The 18,695-nt window shown below is 41.3% G+C and overlaps 1 protein-coding gene across 4 annotated transcripts in view; it reads left to right on the forward strand.

Moving 5' to 3' along the window:
* The window catches only part of ptpn4a (protein tyrosine phosphatase non-receptor type 4a), an 85,802-nt gene that overhangs the window by 53,500 nt on the left and 13,607 nt on the right, over window positions 1–18,695 (forward strand). For 3 of the 4 annotated variants that reach the window (XM_037790321.1, XM_037790322.1, XM_037790319.1), the window contains exons 7-15: window positions 513–565; window positions 3,563–3,683; window positions 5,274–5,361; window positions 7,311–7,399; window positions 13,558–13,621; window positions 14,796–14,968; window positions 15,903–15,971; window positions 16,053–16,208; window positions 16,857–17,021. In XM_037790321.1, the coding sequence (XP_037646249.1) occupies window positions 513–565; window positions 3,563–3,683; window positions 5,274–5,361; window positions 7,311–7,399; window positions 13,558–13,621; window positions 14,796–14,968; window positions 15,903–15,971; window positions 16,053–16,208; window positions 16,857–17,021 (978 nt within the window). The remainder of the gene's footprint in view (window positions 1–512; window positions 566–3,562; window positions 3,684–5,273; window positions 5,362–7,310; window positions 7,400–13,557; window positions 13,622–14,795; window positions 14,969–15,902; window positions 15,972–16,052; window positions 16,209–16,856; window positions 17,022–18,695) is intronic. The other variant, XM_037790320.1, reaches the window with a different exon arrangement.

An 18,695-nucleotide genomic window follows, 5' to 3' on the forward strand; every position in this document is an offset into this window, starting at 1 on the left:
CACTTCTTCCGCTCTCTCCAGGCTCTCTTCCTGTTCCCTGCTTCCCTCCGGATACAAAAACACACGCCTCATACATACATCCATGCTCATACACCACACACACTCACCCAGGAGAGTGTGTCTGTGAGAGGGAGAGAGCTGCGGGAGAAGCGAAACACTAAAGCGAGTCTCATGCCGGTGGCTTAAAAATATTACGTGACAATTAATATTTGTACTCGATGTTCGCAATATAGTCATTTCCCACGTAGAACAAGCCGTAGTACATTGAGTATATTCAATATATCGCCCACCCCTAATACACATACATACAAGCTCATTATTGTCAGTGATGATAAGCTTTACTGCTTTGTCTCTCTTGGTCTCTTCAAATAAAAAAAATAATTCATGTTTTTTTCAATATTACTGTTATTATCAAAGATGAGTAATTGCAGTTTTGTATTGATCCAAAGCTGACTATCTGTGTGTCTCTTTGTGTGTGTGTGTGTGTGTGTGTGTGTTCCTGTGGTTTCCAGATTGCCCTGTCCACACAACACAGCCGCACTGCTGGCGTCCTATTCTGTTCAATGTAAGTAGCGCTCCCTGGATACATCCACTCTATACAGCGATGGAAAGGCAATTCATTAGGCCTCCCTTTAGCTCCACACACTGTTAAATGTAATGGCTGTGGTTGCTCCAGTGCATTTATAGCTGCTGCTCTGAAGCCATTATGATTCAATTAAGCTGTGTGGTGATATTTGATATTATTTGCAGTGATATAAATATTTAATGTGATTGTGGTTTTTGTTTTTTTTATACAGTCAGACTAGTAAAAAATTCTTCTCATTGGTCAAATATGGTAGAGAGGCGAATGGAAATGTGCAGTTGTGATTTAGCGTTTGGGTTAAAGGCTGACTGGGCCCCTCTGTCATCACAATAATGACTCCTGACACACTGCTCTGTCTGTCTGTGTCACTCGCTCTTTCTCTTTTACTGCTGCTCATTGTTGTCACGCAGCCTGTCTGTTTCTTTCTTTTATCTGTGTTTAGTCTGTCTCATCCCTTTCTGCTTATCCCTTTTTTTCACACTCACAACCCCCCCTCCCCTCCGCCCTCTCCCGCTTTCTGTCCTCCACCTCTCCTGCCATATTTTGTGGGGAATTTGTTACAGCTACAGTATATAGGTCAGAGAAGAGATTTGGCCTAGTCTACCACCATCATGACACTACTGCTTTTTACCCCCACACACACACACACACACACACACACACACACACACACACTCTCTGTAGCTAGGTCCATGTCGTCACTTCTCTCAGTGCCAGCCCAGATTATGAAGATAAATGTTTGCTTTGGGGAAAACGGCTTGAAGCAGCTGCTATGCTGCTAATTCAGTTAGCTCGGCCCACTGATCACTCTAAATCCCACACTAAAGCTCGCATTCTCAAAACACCACAAATCCCACCCAGTAGACCTACATTCTTGTTTAAAATTGAACAAATACTGTCTGAAAACATAGCAACCACTTCCTTGGAAATAAGGCATTTTGGTTAAAGAGGATTTATTATGTTCATTTTCAGCTGCATTCTTGTATTTGGTTTTCTACTAGAACATATTTACATGGTTTAATGTTAAAAAAAAAAAAACAGTCTGCTCTGATTGGTCAGCTGGCCCACTCTATTGTGATGGGTCAACCAAACTAAACTCTTAGGACTCCACTCCAGCTCCGCTCTAACTAGCTTTGTTTGAGGGCATGCTAAACTGGCCGCTAAGCAGGTATTATGCAAGTATGTTACTTGGTGACATCACCACGTTACGGAAGAAAAGGCGGGACTTTAATCAAGGCGTTTCAGGGAGGTCAGGAGCAGTGATTCTGTGGGGGAGAGTATCTCCCTTTGGCGTGGACTTTGTAACTTTGCAGACCTTTTACATGCACAAAAAACTATATAACACACTAAAGGCCCTCACACACCAGCTGACAGTCGGCCGGCGGACAGTATGGGGCCATCGGTGAGCGTCTGCCCTAAAGAAAAGGGAAAAAGCACAAAAACATAGTAGGTCCTCTATAAAACATCTTGAAATAACAATTGTTTTTTGTTTATTTTAAAGCGGTAGATATGAGTTTGTGTAATTCAGCTTTTCATCTATACAAAAAATGTTCATCAATAAACTTCTTTAAAGGCCTTTACACAAGATTAAGCAAGATGAATAAATGACACAAAAATAATGTGAAATACTCACTTTGCAAATATTATATGTCTAGGGCTTTTATTGTGAAAGATAAGAACAAAAGGAGTGGATCAGGTCTGTGCTGCCTTTGTCAAGGTTGAAAGGAGTAATAAAGTTTGCCGTCTTGGTTTGGACTTTCATAATCTTTATAAATAAAGGCGCAACTCAACCTGTTCCACACATTATGATTAGTTGATGGCATGCCTTTTTTCTTGGTGAGAAAGCTCAGAAAAATCAAACTTGTTCTGTAAAAGAATTACGCTTTTTCGCCATGTAATATTCACGTTCTGTGTGAATGTATTCATGACAAAAACAACAGTTCGAATAAAAATATATTGACGTGCAAATTAATCACACAAAAAAAATGCAGACGGCCTTAAAGCTGGATTTCATTGAGATGCATAATGTTGCTTTTGTGAATGTATTCATATTGATAGTGGTGAATGTTGGATACATTCAGTTTTTCTGTCAAATGGTAATTGTTATAAAGGAAAAGCATAAATACACACACACACGCTTACACACTTGGACTAAATTACCCACAATGCACGTTAATCCATCATCACGAATGGAGAGTTGAATGTCTTGTTTGTGCTGCGTTGGTCAATAGCATCATTATAAGGAGCCTGAGCTGGAGCTAGTATTGATTTCACATCAATAGCTGAATACATAAAGAGAGAGATCAGGTCGTCAGCTGGTCTTTGAGCTTCATTGGTGTTAACATTGAACCTTGTTAAAGTAATAACTGCAGCATAAAGTAAAACCAACATTAGCCCACTGTTCTATGTAAGCTATCGACTGTACATAAATTTCTCCCTGGAGGCGTGTGCGCATCAATAAGCGGGTGAGCCTGAATTGATTCATTGATCAATACGCTTAGGCTAGCGGCTAGCAGGTTAGTCCAGGGGGGACTACTTGAGTAAATTGATGCTTTTGAGCTTCAACCGCTAGCTGGCGAGCTAATGGCTTTGGAGCTTCGCTTTGAGCTCCTCCTCTCTCTGAGGGCTCTGAACGCTGGTAGAGATCTGGGGATCATTTCACTCTTTATCTTTCTATCCTGTTATCTACAATCACTCCTTTCTTCATCTGTGAGCAAAAACAGCTGTATTTTTGATCCTACTGTCTTTTGTTACTTTGAGCCACATTTAAATGCCTCTGGCCATCTGCTGTATGAAATATTCAATTCATTAGAAAAGAAACATCTACACTTGCCTTTTAGTTTTTTGACATATTCTTTAAGATATTTGTTGTATTCACACATACACACAAATACCTCCACAGAGCCTTTATCTGTGACTTACTTTCTTTTCTCTGAGCGTTGATATAACATCAATCTCTCTCTGTCTCTCTCTCTCTAGCTGAGCTGGGGGACTACAGTGAAACGGAGCATACAGCCGGCTATCTGTCGGAGTTCTGCTTCATGCCCGCCCCTCCGCAAGACTTCCACAAAGAGGTCGCCAAACATCACCAGCAGCACAGGTACGCCGAGATACACAAAACAAAGCGCAGCACAGTAGTGATCCCACACACATTCAGAAGTAAAAACACAAAAGGAACTGACACATTCTGCCGTGCATGTGGCAGGAAAATCACTCAAAAATGAATTGGTTTCCAGGCCTTGAACAGATTGCTCTATGTCCAGATAAAGTGGCAGTTCATCTTCACTGCAGAGACATTTGTTGCTGTTGGGGGTTGTGTCAGGAAGGACATCCAGCGTAAAAGCTATGCCAAATCAAATCTGAAACGCTGTTAGAGATCTGGGGATCATTTCACTCTTTATCTTTCTATCCTGTTATCTACAATCACTCCTTTCTTCATCTGTGAGTAAAAAAAGCTGTATTTTTGATCTTACTGTCTTTTGTTTTTTTACAGCCACATTTAAATTCCTTTGGCATTTAGTTTTTGACATATTCTTTAAGATATTTATTCACACAGTCTTATAGAGGTGGGAATCACCGAGGCCCCACGATACGATATTACCACGATACGGTATCATAAGTCATGATAAAATCCTCTTGCGACTTTCAACATTTTGCGATACGCTGAGTATGCGATAAGATATATTTCGATTTATTACCTTTTCTTCAACTGCAAGTTATGCAGTTTGTCAACATCTGTTTTATCACTAAGATATCGTTTTCACTCTGTTCATCTCAGAGTTTTCATTCACAGATCTTGAGGTCAGAGGTGCCTTTGAAAATGGCCATGCCAGATTTTCCTTGCCAAAATGTAGCGTAAATTTGGAGCGTTATTATCATTTTTCCTGACAAGCTAACATGTCATGGTTATGGTAGGTTTTCCAGTTTAATATGATACCAGTATCTTCACTCTACCTTTAAGACTGAGCCCCGCTACAACCCCTGTTAGACAGAACAGCATTGGATTGTTAAGAGGTTCATTAGATCGATACTTGACATCCGTGTATCGCCACCCCACCCCTACAGTGTTACCATCTCTTCGGTCTGTGGCGAGGATATTGTATTGTATATGTTCACACATTGAGGGCTGGTCTGTTAATTTGATTGTAAAAGGGTTGCATTGCCTGTTAACTCTGTTGAAAATCTGTAGTGACACAGTAACACAAACAGCTGTATTTGTTGCAGTAAAGTTGTTGGGTGTTGCGTCAGGAAGGGCATCCAGCGTAAAACCTGTGCCAAGTCAAACATGCGGATCATGAAATCTCAGATGATCCGCTGTGGCGAGCCCTAACAGGAGCAGCCAAAAGACAAACAACAACAACGAAATGTGCATCATATTGAGACCTGTCAAATTAGTTAAATTATATATTGATTAATATGTAAGATTCACAACATACTGTTACGCTTACACATACGCACACTAATGACTTCTATGGCACAGTTTATCTGACCTTTTCCCTGCTGTTAATTCATTCATTATCTCTGATCACTCATGTTTGTTTTTGTGCCCTTCCCTTCCTCTCTCCTTCTCCATATGTCTCTTTAACACACTCTCTTTTTTTCTTACCTACCCTGTCGTCATCGTCACTCCCTTCGCTCTCACACACATCCCCATCTGTCTTTGTACCCGTCCCTTCTCTCTCCCTCTCAGTGGTCTATCTCCTGCCCAGTCAGAGTTTAATTATCTGAACACAGCACGGACGCTGGAGCTCTACGGGGTAGAGCTGCACTATGCAAGGGTAAGTAAGCTTTTATTCTGCGTTAACACTGGTCTGTTTTGGTGTGTTAAAGACGGCTGTACTGTATATACGTTTTGAGTTTCTGTGTTGCTGTTTGTCTAGTGCCTCATAGTTTTATTCCCAGCAAAAGTCATCCGACCTGTTAGACATGTGATCAATGATCTCACTCTGGCCGTCTCACTCCTCCCTCTCCCTGAGCAGTACTAGATCATGTAGTCCATCCAACCAGTGGTATCACAGTTTATATCATGAAGTCCCAATCTGTCACAACATGGTTGATCCAAGGCTGTTTTCATTCCCTCAGCAGATGAGGAGGAATGAGGAACAGGTTGGAGGAGCTGCAGTGTGTACAGTTGATGTTGATGCCCACATCTTGCAGAAATGCCACACATTTACATTCAGCTCTGACTGAAACAGCAACATATTGCTGTCTTAGTATTTCTATTGGATGGCGGGCGATATGGCCAAATCTTTTATCACGGTACATGCCATTTTATATCGCGGTAACAGTATATATCAAATGTTCTATAAATTCAATTAAGAAATCATTTAAAACAGCCATACTTCATTACATTTGATTATTTTTTTCTTTTATTTGGAACTTCCATACAAAAAAAGAATAACTGCCTCACATGAGACAACACTTGAATTAAAAACCAAAGACTCCTGTGGTGACCTCTAGGGTAATCACAGCCTCGTGAAACTTTACAGACACAAACTAGAGACCTAGAGCATTCAGAGGATGGATGGTGTTCCTAGGTAGATTTACAATAACGGGGTTTCTGAGAAGTTTACACAACAGAAGCGCTCGCCATCTCATCGCCGGAAAATGCAATTCTTGCAGAAATCTCAAAATGTCAAAAGTTTTTTTTTTTAATACCAAATCACGTCATGGCTTTTTCTATGGTGTTCCTCAAGGTCTTGGTGACTTAATGTGGTCTATTTGAGGGATTATTGATCATTTATATCAATTCTCTGGTGGAAAAACGTTAAATTTAGCACCAAATCGGTGTAACAAATGGTATCAACCCAAAAATGACTGCAACAACTTAAATAATAGAGCATGGAAATGACCATCACATACTTCTGACATAATTTTCTAAACCCTTTCACAATTTATTTTAATTAATCAATTCATTCATTCATTCATTCATTTTTATTTCTGATTTATGACTAGAAGAACTTGACACACAGTGCTGAGCTGCATCTCAAATTAATCTTCAGGTTCCCAGCTTTCAGATGATGTATACCACTTCTATGTAACATCTAGTGTTGACTTTTTAATCTACCGCTGAACATCCCTGTCCCCCACACCTACCCTCTCTAAAAACAGAGGGTGGCATGGTAAAGGGTTAAACCCATTTATGGTATGTATGTATGCAGCAATGGAATAATCAAGAAAGAAACCATTCCTGTGGTCACCAGCTAGAAACCATCATGAACAAAATATGTCAATCTGAGGTGGTTAACGGTCTCCAGGCTGGTTTTCCAGTTTAGTCTATTTATAATTATTGATTAAAACTTTAAGATAATCAATTGTGTTGTCTTCATAAAGCAGCACAAGAGGAACATGTTTCAGCTCTCTGTCATCATCAGTATCAAATTGCACATGCAGGATGTCCAGCGCAGTACTGTATAAAATTACATTTCTAAATGAGATAATCAATATGGACCAGAGTCGAAACATGTTAGAAGTTCTTCTCTTATTTTACCATAGATGTCTATTGGACCCTGGCCTGATCCCGTCGTTCCTCACATGCTCTCTTCTGGTCCCACACAGATTCTTATTTCCATCTGTGTGGGTTTCTCTCAGTGTCTCATTAACCTCTACTCAGTTGGTAGCACTGAGGAAGCCTCTCTGTTTTTCTGTTGTACTCTTGTTGTGTCTCTGTTTGGCTCTGCTTCACTACACACTCTCCTTTACACACTCTGTTTTCTCCTCTCCTCAGGACCAGAGCAACACAGAGATACTTCTTGGGGTGATGTCCGCCGGCATTGTTATTTACAAGAACAGGGTACGGATCAACTATTTCCCATGGTGAGTGACACACATATCATGCACACAACATAACAACGTGTCATTTAGTTTGCCGGTTCCAGGTGGGATTTGCATGTTGTTCCGCTGAGAGGTTACTTTCTCCAAAGTTGTAAATATGTGTTGAGGAAGGCAGAGTGAAGTTGTGGATGGTGAGGCAGCAGTTGTGGGTGGTTTTGGTGAGAACTTTGGGACCGGTGATGAGCATATCAGATTTGTCACAGTCCAGTTTTAGAGAGTTGGCTTTCGTCCACGATTTATTTTCAGTGAGGCAGTTTTGGGGTGAGTTGCAGTGGCGATGGATTTAGTGGATGTGTAATCATTGGTGCAGCAGCGGAAGTAGAGACTCTGGCCTTGTCCACACATACATGGGTATTTTTGTAAACGTAGCTTTTTCTGTAAGTTTTGTGCTTTCGTCCACACCCAAATGGCTTTTGTAAAACTCCGGCCAGGTTGAAGATTTTCAGAAACTCTGTTTTCAATGTTGACATGTAGACAGGGAAAACTGAGGTTTGAGTGTGCACTGTTATCTCCTTTGTGAGGCGTCAGTAATGAAGTGACATGTTGTGCATCGGCAGCATTAAGACATCCATGACGTGGCCAAATAACCTGCTTTTTACATGTTTACACATAAATGTACAGTTACTCTTCCACTATATTGAGGAACAGAGGTGTCTACGGAGGTCACTGCTACTTATCCAATGCAACACTCCCACAACACAGACTCCGTCGCCTGTGTATGTGTGTGTGGCCCAACCTGCCCACTGGCTTGACAGTGCTTCAGTTGTGTTTTTGCGTTTTCATTTGGACAGAGATTTTTTTTTTTAGAAAACGCGCTTGTGTGAACGTGATTTTTTTTTTTTTTTTAGAACAAAGGAAGAACGCTGTTTACAAAAATAACTATGTACGACTAGGCCTAAAGGCCCTGACACACCAAGCCAATGGTCCGGCGTCGATGAGTGTCTGTCGGCCTAGTTTTCGCGGCAGTGTCTTTCGGCCGATTCAGCATGTTGAAACGGCGGAGCCCATCGGTGACAGAAATCACTCTGATTGGATGTTAAGCTTAAACGAATCAAGCCCGCAAGCAAGGTAGCTGAAAACCAACAGTTTCAGTGGAGCTACTCTGTAGGCAACAGCAGAAAACCTGGCAGCTCTCCGGTGTGAATAAGTAGAAAGAAAGTAGAAAACAACAAGCTTTCTCCGTTGATATTTTCCTACTAAAAACACAGTCACTGTTAGGAGCTCCACTGTCTTTCTATGGACTAGAGATCACATCTCAGTCATTTCCCAGCCAGATTTCCCCTCAGCTGGGGAATCAAACTGTGGATGTTCTAGTCACAAACCCACCTCTCTGTCCATCAACCTGCTGCCAGCTCCACTTGAACCGCCTCCACGAACCCTTTTTGCTGAGAAATGTGCTGCGTAATATTTTGGTAGCCTCTCACATAGTGATTATTGACATTAAGCCTTAGTTGCTAGAATTATGCAGATGATTCCACCAGATTTTTCTAGGGCGAGGGGCTTTGTGTTGAACTAGGTTTCCTGGAAATATTACAGGCATCCAATCTGCTCGCTCTCCTTCTCTCTTTGTCCTCTTTTCACCTCTCTCTGTCTAATTCACTTACTCACATCACTCTTTATGTCTACTAGCTCTCGTTCTCTCTCCAAAGCATTGATTCTTGGAAATCTCCCATCCTCTGCTGCTGCACTGTGGGAGGCTAAATGTTAATGGGTGCCGGGGGTGGGATAGTAACTACTCAAATCCCTGTAACTCCGGAAGATAATTCACTCGTGTGTAGGCTTAACACACACACACACACCCACACACACACACACCCTGACCAAATGCACATAGCAGCTGGTGTGTATGCGTGTGAACATCAGTGGACGTCTGACAACAGTAATGCCTACCACACACTAGGAGTTTGACACCCTCTCACATCTAAAGACAATGTGTCTTAAGTCACAGAGTTTTTAGACAATAATATTTTGCAAAGACTGTGGATCTTGCAGGGTCACTGTTTACAAGACTACAACTAGATTCCTTTTGATATGATGTCACATCCTGGTGGAAATTTACAAGAAGAAAAACTCGCCCTAAATGGGGCTACTTGCAATCTAACTTTAGCAACTGGAATGTTTGCCATTAACCTACGAGCTATCTGTATGTTTCAGCTGAAGATTGCTGGCTTCGATCATATAAATCGACACACACATGTATCTATGAGAGAAAGAGGGAGAACGAGTACTGCAGCCAGATTTAGATGATTGAAGGCAGCTGAAACGTACGGTTACGTTACGGCTAACGTAAGCTTGTAAGTAGCCCCGTTTGGGACAGTTGGTGCCTTCAAATGAAACTCGTGAGCTCGTGTTTACAACATGGGAAGTCGTGTACACGATATGCTTTGCGTTCAAGTGGTTAAGTCGTGAGAACACCGCTGCCAAGCAACGGCAATAATAACGTTACTGTCGGCAACTAGAAGCCACGAAGGCTGACAATTTAGCAAGCTAGCAAATTGGTAACATAATGCAGGAAATGCAAAGGCATGACAGAGGAAAAAGATGAAGCCGTTGGGAATATCAACATTTTCCTCAGACATATTATAAAACTACAAAGAAAAGCAATATACGACTAAAATTACAATACATTAACTTTTTATGCACCAAAAAATGTACTTCCATGGCCTCCCCGCCATTTCTGACAACGTCAACAAACACGTCACAACTCGTGAACTCAGAGCTTCCAGAAACTTTACAATTTATGAGGTCGTGAATACCACAAGAGTGGGGGGGTTCATATGGACTCTTCTCGTGAACACGGTAAACACAACCCCATTTGAAGGCACCAAGTGGTTAGCTAGCTATAGCATATAGCACACTGGGGATTTCGAGAGCTGCAGCTTTTTTCCTTCTCCACTCTATCATAGTACAAATGGGAGGACACGTCAAAGACTCCACCAGTATCTCCATGTTTAATTTCTACCCCATTTGCTGCTTCCTGTTTGGTGCTGGAGAGAGAGTGCACCTATTGGTTGTTGACAATGTTCACGTCATTGAACTTACGATAATATTAAACTTCTTTGATTTTATCGGAACGTCAAGAACGGGAAAAAGACTGACTTAAGACAGCTTGGACTGAGTTTTATGATTCATTTTACATCAGAGGAGCACATCGCAACTCTAGCAAAACTCTTGTGATTTTATCCTGACATGATTGGAAATATGTCTGCAACAGTGAAATCGCTTGAAAAGTTGTTTGGTGTAAGGTCGGCATAAGATGAGTGTGTGATCGTGTAAGGTTTATAGAATGAAGGGTTTGGTATTACTGACATTATGGGGACCAAAGTCATAAATCTGGGGACTGGCCTCCCATTTGGGGTCAAACCATGAAATGTTTAGGGTAAAGACTTGGCTTTTGGTTAGGGCTAGGGTTAGGGTTAGGATAATAATGAATCAATGCAAAGTCCTCCCCCGAAGTGGAGAAAAAACAGTTTGCTTGTGTGTGTGTGTCTGCATATCCAGTCAGCTGAGCTAAATTTAGAGACCAACAGTGGTGTCCCCAACAGCTGTCCACTGCCATGTGTGAGAAAGAGCGAGCAACACAATAGTCAGCAGTGTCTCTCCACCCTCACTGATTTTCTTCTCTCTTCTTCATGTTTTCTTTCTTCATCCTCTCTTAAACAAAGGCTCACTGTTTCTACATCTGTCCCTTCTCCTCTCTTCTCCTCGTTGTCCCTCTCTTCTACTATAAACTGAACTGTAAGATACAGTAATGAAGGGTCAAGAGGGAGAGACATTTAGATTTTTTTGCCTCTTTCCTATTTCTGTTCACAGCAGCCTGACAAATGAGCCACACTTAGATGGGGCATGACTCACACTCTGCCTAAGCATGTGTGTGTGTGTGTGTGTGTGTGTGTGTGTGTGTGTGTGTGTTTGTCCATGCAAGAGTGTGTGAGTAAGTATGTAAAATATATTTAGCAGCAGCGAGCGATGAGTCACAGCAGCAACAGAGCTCTAGGAAGGGATTATGTTACTCTGCTCTGCTGCTCGTCAGCAGACCTCTTACTGCGGCCGCGTGTGTGGTCTACTGGTTCCAATATTATTTTATACCTATCTATAACTAGATAATACACAGATTGATGAGAAAGGATAGGCATCGTTGAACCATTGGGAGACTCCGGCGTGGTCATACTCTTCTCACCCTCCAGCTATGGAAGGAGGAACGGTTGGTCGGAGGTTGTGGGTCAGTGGGGATGTGACACATGGATCAGCTTACTTTCATTCATTGAGAAGTGTGCTTTTCTATTCTATTTATGATTCCTGAAAGTGAAGTGTGGACATGCTCTTCGTTTATCTACATGCCAGTCATGAATGCGTTAATTCACCTATAAAGTGCTAAGACTGTCGCAAAAACTGCATTATTGCAAGCCAACTGCAGGGGGTGACGTGCAACCGCCACAACCGTTACGGTCAAGTTTTTTTCTTTTTTGAATTCTTTGCAATGGAAGTGCCGTGTATTTCCGCTATGCTACAAACGCCAGCAGCGTGACGAGACGCTGAGCGTCTGTTCTGCACGTTTGGTGTTTTTTCTGGTCGCAGAGTTGAGAAATGTTGAATTTTGGGTGAAACGCTGTGCTCGTCACTGTCACGTTTTACCCAGCCACCCAATCACAATGGAGGAGGGGCTGTACAAATACCACAGAATAACTCCTCTCCCCCAAAAAAAGAAAAAGGTTAATAATATTGTATATTGCGCTGTTGAGCCAATCATTATCCCCCAAGAGAAAGTTCCTTCACTGCGACAGCCCTATATAATGCTTAAATAGGGCTGATTGGGCTAGGCTTCAACTTGTGCATGGAAAAATTAAAAGATATTCATATTTTATTATATATTTTAACCTTTCAAATACCACTGAGATGCCGGAGGGTCAGTCATTACAAAGTTATGCTGTGCGTTCAAACATTGTTCAGACTTGTAAAACATTTTAAATTCCAGTTTTTATCACAAAGTTTCCAAAAATATGCCCAGCTTGGTTTCAGACGTCTGAATAGTCACCCAGATCTCTGATTTCTTGCAGCGATTAAAATAAGTCTGGTGTTTTGCTCATTTACGGCATGTTGGTTAAACAGTCGACCAATTAGAGCTTTATAAGCGGGGTAAGGAATGTCAACGTCATCTTCCTGCATACCCAGCTAGCTACCTAGTTCCACCCATGAAAAAATAGCATCAGAAAGATGTCCTGGGTGGACGAGAATGATGGAGCTGTACAGAGCGCTGTAAATTAGCTTCCAGAAATAGCAATTGTTATATTCAGTCGTAACAAATTATGGAGTTTGGGGTTTGAATATTTACTCACATCATAAAGCTTCAACGATGGACTGGAAGAAGCTGATACAGAATATGTGTTTAATATAATGTCACGCAGTGTGGAATAAGATGATTTCCCCCACCTTAAAGTTACAAGGGAAAAACTATAGATGTTGAGGATCACAATGTTGTGACAAATAACCACTTATATCATCCTGAAAGCTGCTGAAAATAAAGCTGTTCTTTGTTTTTCTTTCAATGTATTTGGTTTATTTTCTTACTCAGATAATATGACAAGAATCGGAAGCAGTGCTACTTTCTTCAGTGCTATCTCTATATATATAAAAAACAGTATTAATGATTATATTAGTGCAATAACCATTGAATATTATCACAATAGCTGGCCTTTCAGCAAACACAATTAAATTAAAAAGCAGTGATCATAATGTCAAACATCAGGTCGTGACACTGCTTGACTCCATCGCACGACACTGACCTCTTTTTTGTACATTATTAATAGATTTGGTTGTGTTACTGTGTTTTTTTTTATCCGTATTGAAATGCTAAAAACACATTTTCATATACTTTACTGTAAAACAATTGTGAAACACATTTGCCATTTGATTTTATTCCTTTTGAGTATTACAAAATGATCAATTAACAAGCTATACCATGGTAATTGTGTTCAGGTTTCTTACACTGTTTTGTGTTGGGCTATGTCTACTACTTATATTTTCCAAAGTATAATGACTGACCTTAAACAAAAGTGTGAAAATGTAACATCAGTGTCTCAATACAGGTTTATAGGCTCATTAACTGTGGAGACAATAACTTTATCTTTTCCTGCTTCCAGGTTGAAAATAGTGAAAATCTCCTTCAAGTGCAAACAGTTCTTCATCCAGCTGAGAAGAGAGGCGGTAGGTTTACATACACACACATACACAACACACACTTCTTAACCAACACCTCCCTCCCGCAATTGTGACGTTTGAACAGATGGAGTTTACCCTGTGTGTGTTTCTGTACATACTGACTGTATAACTGTGTGTATATACTGTAGATGTACTGCTGCGATGCGTCTGTATATGTGTGTGTGTAATCAGTGTCAGATTAACCTCCTGCTGTCTGTGACCTGGTTGACTCTGCTCTAATTCCCCCACTGTGTCCTCCAGCATCCCTTGTTTGACACGTGCATCTCTTTTTGTTCTCAATGTAACAAACAATTTTACAGACGGCTCTCACATTTGAAGCCTTCTTTTTAATGTAAAAAAGTGAGTTATTGCTGTTCCTTTATTTTCATTTTTTTGTCTCTCCCATTTCTTGTCTCCTCCTCCTCCGTAGAGAGTTGCACTGGCCTTCAGCATATATATTTGTATCTGCACACAACCTGCTTTTGCGTGTTAGATTAACTTTCTATTGAAATAAATAAACATCATCCCCAGTAGCTTACAATTGTTTGATTCCCAACCAAGTGTACTTGTACCCCACGGGGTACCGCTGCAGTTGCCAGGGTTAAAGGAAAGATTGTAGAGTAGTTCAACAGATTATATAGCTAGAAGTTACGAATTTGATTTAGAAAATATAACCACATATTGAGTCAGCTATATCACCTGAATACAATGAAAGGTAATGGAAATGTAAGCTAAAAAGTATAATGGATAAACAGTTGAAGTGGTAAATGTAGACTAACGATGTTCCGTACACTTTTCACCCTTCAGCACCACACCAGGGAGCACTCCTCTGTTGTTAAGAGCCAGACAAACATGTTTGTGTGCTCGTTCTTCAGGGGAATATCCCTAAATAATCTACACTTTGATTGATGTCTTTGGGACCAATAGTTTAGTTTTGAGAAACTCCGCCTGTGTACCGAAGATCATTAAGCTTAACGGTGTTCTGTAGAGGTGACCAAGGGTGTGCCATACCGAGCGCATAACATGATTTCCATAGCGATTAATGCTAAAAGTAATGGATAAACAGTTGAAACGGATAAACTGTCTGAACGCTGGTCACCCACAGTCACCTCACGTGCTGAATGCCAAGGTGTTATTCAACGCCCACTAACTTTTTGTCTCTTTCCTTCCCCGCACACAGACTGAGACCCGGGAAACGCTGCTGGGTTTCAACATGGTGAATTACCGGGCCTGTAAAAACCTGTGGAAGGCCTGTGTGGAGCACCACACCTTCTTCAGGCTGGATCGGCCCATCCCACCACAGAAGAACTTCTTTGCTCACTACTTCACTCTCGGCTCAAAGTTCAGATACTGGTAAGAACAAGAGGACACAAACATATATATAGTATACACTGTGGAGAGAATCCACGGAGCAACACAGAGTTTCTGAAAAGTCTTCCCTTGACAGCCAGACTTTGACAGATTGACATGTACAAACACTCATTCAGACACTCACACTGTACATGGACCAGACTTGTGGATGCTTTGTCTGTATTGCCTCTGTCTGACTTTGAGCAATAGTCCCACTCCAGGGAAACAGGAAGCACATGTTTGTTTGGAGGTTGATGCAGTTGTTTCACTTTGGGTTGAGAGGCTGAAACACTGGAAGGCTACTGTGGGTCTCTCTCATGCTATCTTCCTGCAGAAAACCACAACTTAATTATTCATGGTGTCCACGTGCACCTCTCTAACTTTACATTGGTGATATACCGTACATTTTAAAGTTGAAAATGGGATGGAATGATCAAAATAAAATCAATTCTACAAACATTTTACTCGGTACTGTGTTATGCCTTGTGACAACTTAGTTTCACTTCATGGCTATTTTCCCTTTTTCTAAGAAATGTGAGTGAGAATTGGAGGTCTTGCGATGCATAATTGAGCAGCAGTGATGTAACCACAGCGAGTCTTGCTCTGATGTTTGTCTTAACGGTGTGTGTGTGTGTGTGTGTGTGTGTGTGTGTGTGTGTGTGTGTGTGTTTTCGCTCTTAAGATATTGACTGACTTTCCAGCAAGGATACACTTTTGAATTGTGCTATTAACATGTTTTTAACAGCGTATCATATGCTAAAATATCCATATTGAGTATGTTAAGGTAGACATGTCCATGAAGAAAATAGGGCAAGTAAATATAAACATAACTTTGGAAATTACAAATCCAAGAGTTAAGAGTCAGCTTGTTTTATTCCAGTTAAAGTTTGATTTTCCTTGACAGTCCACCGACAGTTGTTGTTGTTTCTGTCTCTAGCGGGCGGACGGAGGTGCAGTCTGTGCAGTATGGAAAGGATAAAGGCATCAAGGACAGAGTGTTTGCCAGGTATTGTCTTTCTCGCTTAGTTCAATGAACACCACATGAATTTATGTTGCTACTATTGTTTTTATTTTGGTCACAACCTAGCAAATGTCTCGGTCTGCGTAGATCTCCCAGCAAGCCATTGGCCAGGAAGTTGGTGGGCGGAACGGACTGGGAGTCGGTCAGCAGGAACAGCCTATCAGATGAGAGACTGGAGACCCAGAGCCTGCCAACTCGCTCGCCGCCTGGGACGCCCAATCAGTGAGTCCAAGTTTCAGGGTTCATATCAGGTTGAGGTTCATTGAAGATCATCGTTGAATCATTTCAGGACTAGAAGTGTCCTTGAGAGAGTCTCTGAAGCCCAACCATGACCTCTGAGCTCTGACTGGATTATTTCTCCCATAAAAATCAAGAAAACACTGCATCATTTCTAGGGCTGTCAAAGTTAAAACGCTAATTAGTTAACGCAAATTTGTTTTAACGCCACCAATTTCTTTAACGCATTAACCCATCCGATCTTTTGGGGGGTGTAGCGGGTATCATATGAAACTAGGAATCTATCAGTACCAACCATGTCATACTAGCTTGTAGCGAAGGAAGTTAAATAATGCTCCAAACTTGCACTAAATTTTGGCCAGGAAAAACTTTTCAAAGGGGTCCCTTGAGCTATGACCTCAAGATATGTGAATGAAAACAGGTTCTATGGGTACCCACGAGTCTCCCCTCTACGGACATGCCCACTTTATGATAATCGCATGCAGTTTGGGGCAAGTCATAGTTAAGTCAGCACACTGACAGCTGTTGTTGCCTGTTGGACTGCAGTTTACATTTTCACATTTTGTTAAGTACCAAAAAAACTTTTGAAGTTGTATTCTCAGCTCTTAAACACTATGTGTCTTTGTTCATCAGAAACTCACTGTTTGTACAAGAAGGAACACGACTACGCCCGTCGTCCGTTGGCCACCTGGTCGATCATGTGATCCACGCCTCACCAAGCCTGCCTGTCTTCTCCTCCTCCAATCACAAGTCAGCGTCGTCCACGCAGGCCAACAGCATCAGCTTGGACTCCACACCGTAAGTCTCTGTCATGGGAAACTTGTTACTATCATTCTCATTTTCCCACGTGTCCTTTCTTCTTCTGTATTCTTTGTTTTTGATGCACACACACATCCTGCACACTTTCTTTAAAGCTGTTTGTCTTTGGGGGGAAAAAAAACACACCAACCTTTGCCTTGGTGGCAGGGAAATTTCCCTGTAAATTAACCGAGTCATAAATAAAGCACCCCCACCAAAAAAGCCCCCCTTTAATTTAGAAGTTTAATTTTACTCATCAGCGTTAGTGCCACTCTGTCTGACTTTGCTGCTGAGTTGGCTGGTTTTTAAATGTCTGTCTGTGCCTGTGGCTTCTCCCAACAGTTCACACCCTCTCCCACTGTCACTTAGCTGGCCCCATTGAAAGATGAAGCCTTTGAAAAACAGCCTGTAAAATGTGTTTATAGCGGGTAGCAGGGCGGAGAGGTTATACAACAGGGCTGAACTAGGAATTAGTGTGTGAGCATGTGTGTGTGTGTTTTCGGCATGTCCTTATTGTGCTCACACACTATAAAGTATTTGGGCGAATTCCTTGAACTAATAAAGTTCAACATTTCTGTATCAAAGCCTGAAAGCCTATGAGTAAAAGTAAAGTGAGTTATGAGTGACTTTTTAAACTATTCATGTTAAAATTTTAGAAGATCGGTTCTTCTAAAGAATGGCGGGACATTAGAGAAGAAAATAAAATATTGGTGCATTCATGAAATGTTCCTGCTATTGTACATTATTGATTCTGAAAACAGAAAACTATTATTTCGAATCTCTTTCAGTAAACTTCAGCACTCACATACCTCACCTTCTAATCCTCTTTGTTGCAAACGTTGCCTGAAACTGTAGCGCGGCCTTCAGGAGTTTGGTCTTTGTTGGCTAATTGATCAAAAACTTGGTGGAATATGAGGTGGAAACACTTAACAACGACTTGTTTGCAAACTTGCCTCCACTCATTCGCTCTCTTGCCCAGGTGCTCGCTCACTCACTCAGCGATGCTGGTGTGAGCCTTTCTCCGAGCTAGTACGGTAATAAAATGATATTCAGTGACGACGTTTCTACCAGTCTGTGCTAGGGATGTGCATTCGATAATCACGGGGAATGTAGGGTCGGCACATTTTCCCATCTAACGCTATGGATTAAGAGTTTATTTCAACCATATTGTTGGAACAGTGGAAGAGGCCGGTGGAAAAGACAAACCAAGACGGTTTTGGTGAGTTTTATTTTGTTTCTGTTGGCTTTGAATGACGATATGTTGTCCTCTGGTTGCAAAAAGAAGTCTGATTGTATAGAAGTCTATGAGAATGGTCGATGGTCTGTGCAAATTTAACAGCATTTATCAATGACTGGTTGTCAAAATTGTTGTTCTGATTAGGAAAAAGACACTTAATACACGTTTAAATATCATGCTATGTTTGATTGTCCAGCTGGATCATTTTGCTATATTGAGCTGGAAATGAGTCATGGATATAAGATGCACATATGTGCTGCTGGCCTGAAACCATTTGTGTTTAAGTCTCTGATTTGAATGAGGCGAAAGATGCATTGTGTACAGTAGATACGGCATGCTTCATCTGTTGCCACAGTAGGAGTGTGTGTGTGTGTGTGTGTGTGTGAAAGAGAGAGAAAGAATAAAGATGGAAAGATGGAACATTTCTCAGTTGGAAA

Source organism: Sebastes umbrosus, chromosome 13 (genome assembly GCF_015220745.1).
Source record: "Sebastes umbrosus isolate fSebUmb1 chromosome 13, fSebUmb1.pri, whole genome shotgun sequence".
Lineage (NCBI taxonomy): Eukaryota > Metazoa > Chordata > Actinopteri > Perciformes > Sebastidae > Sebastes > Sebastes umbrosus.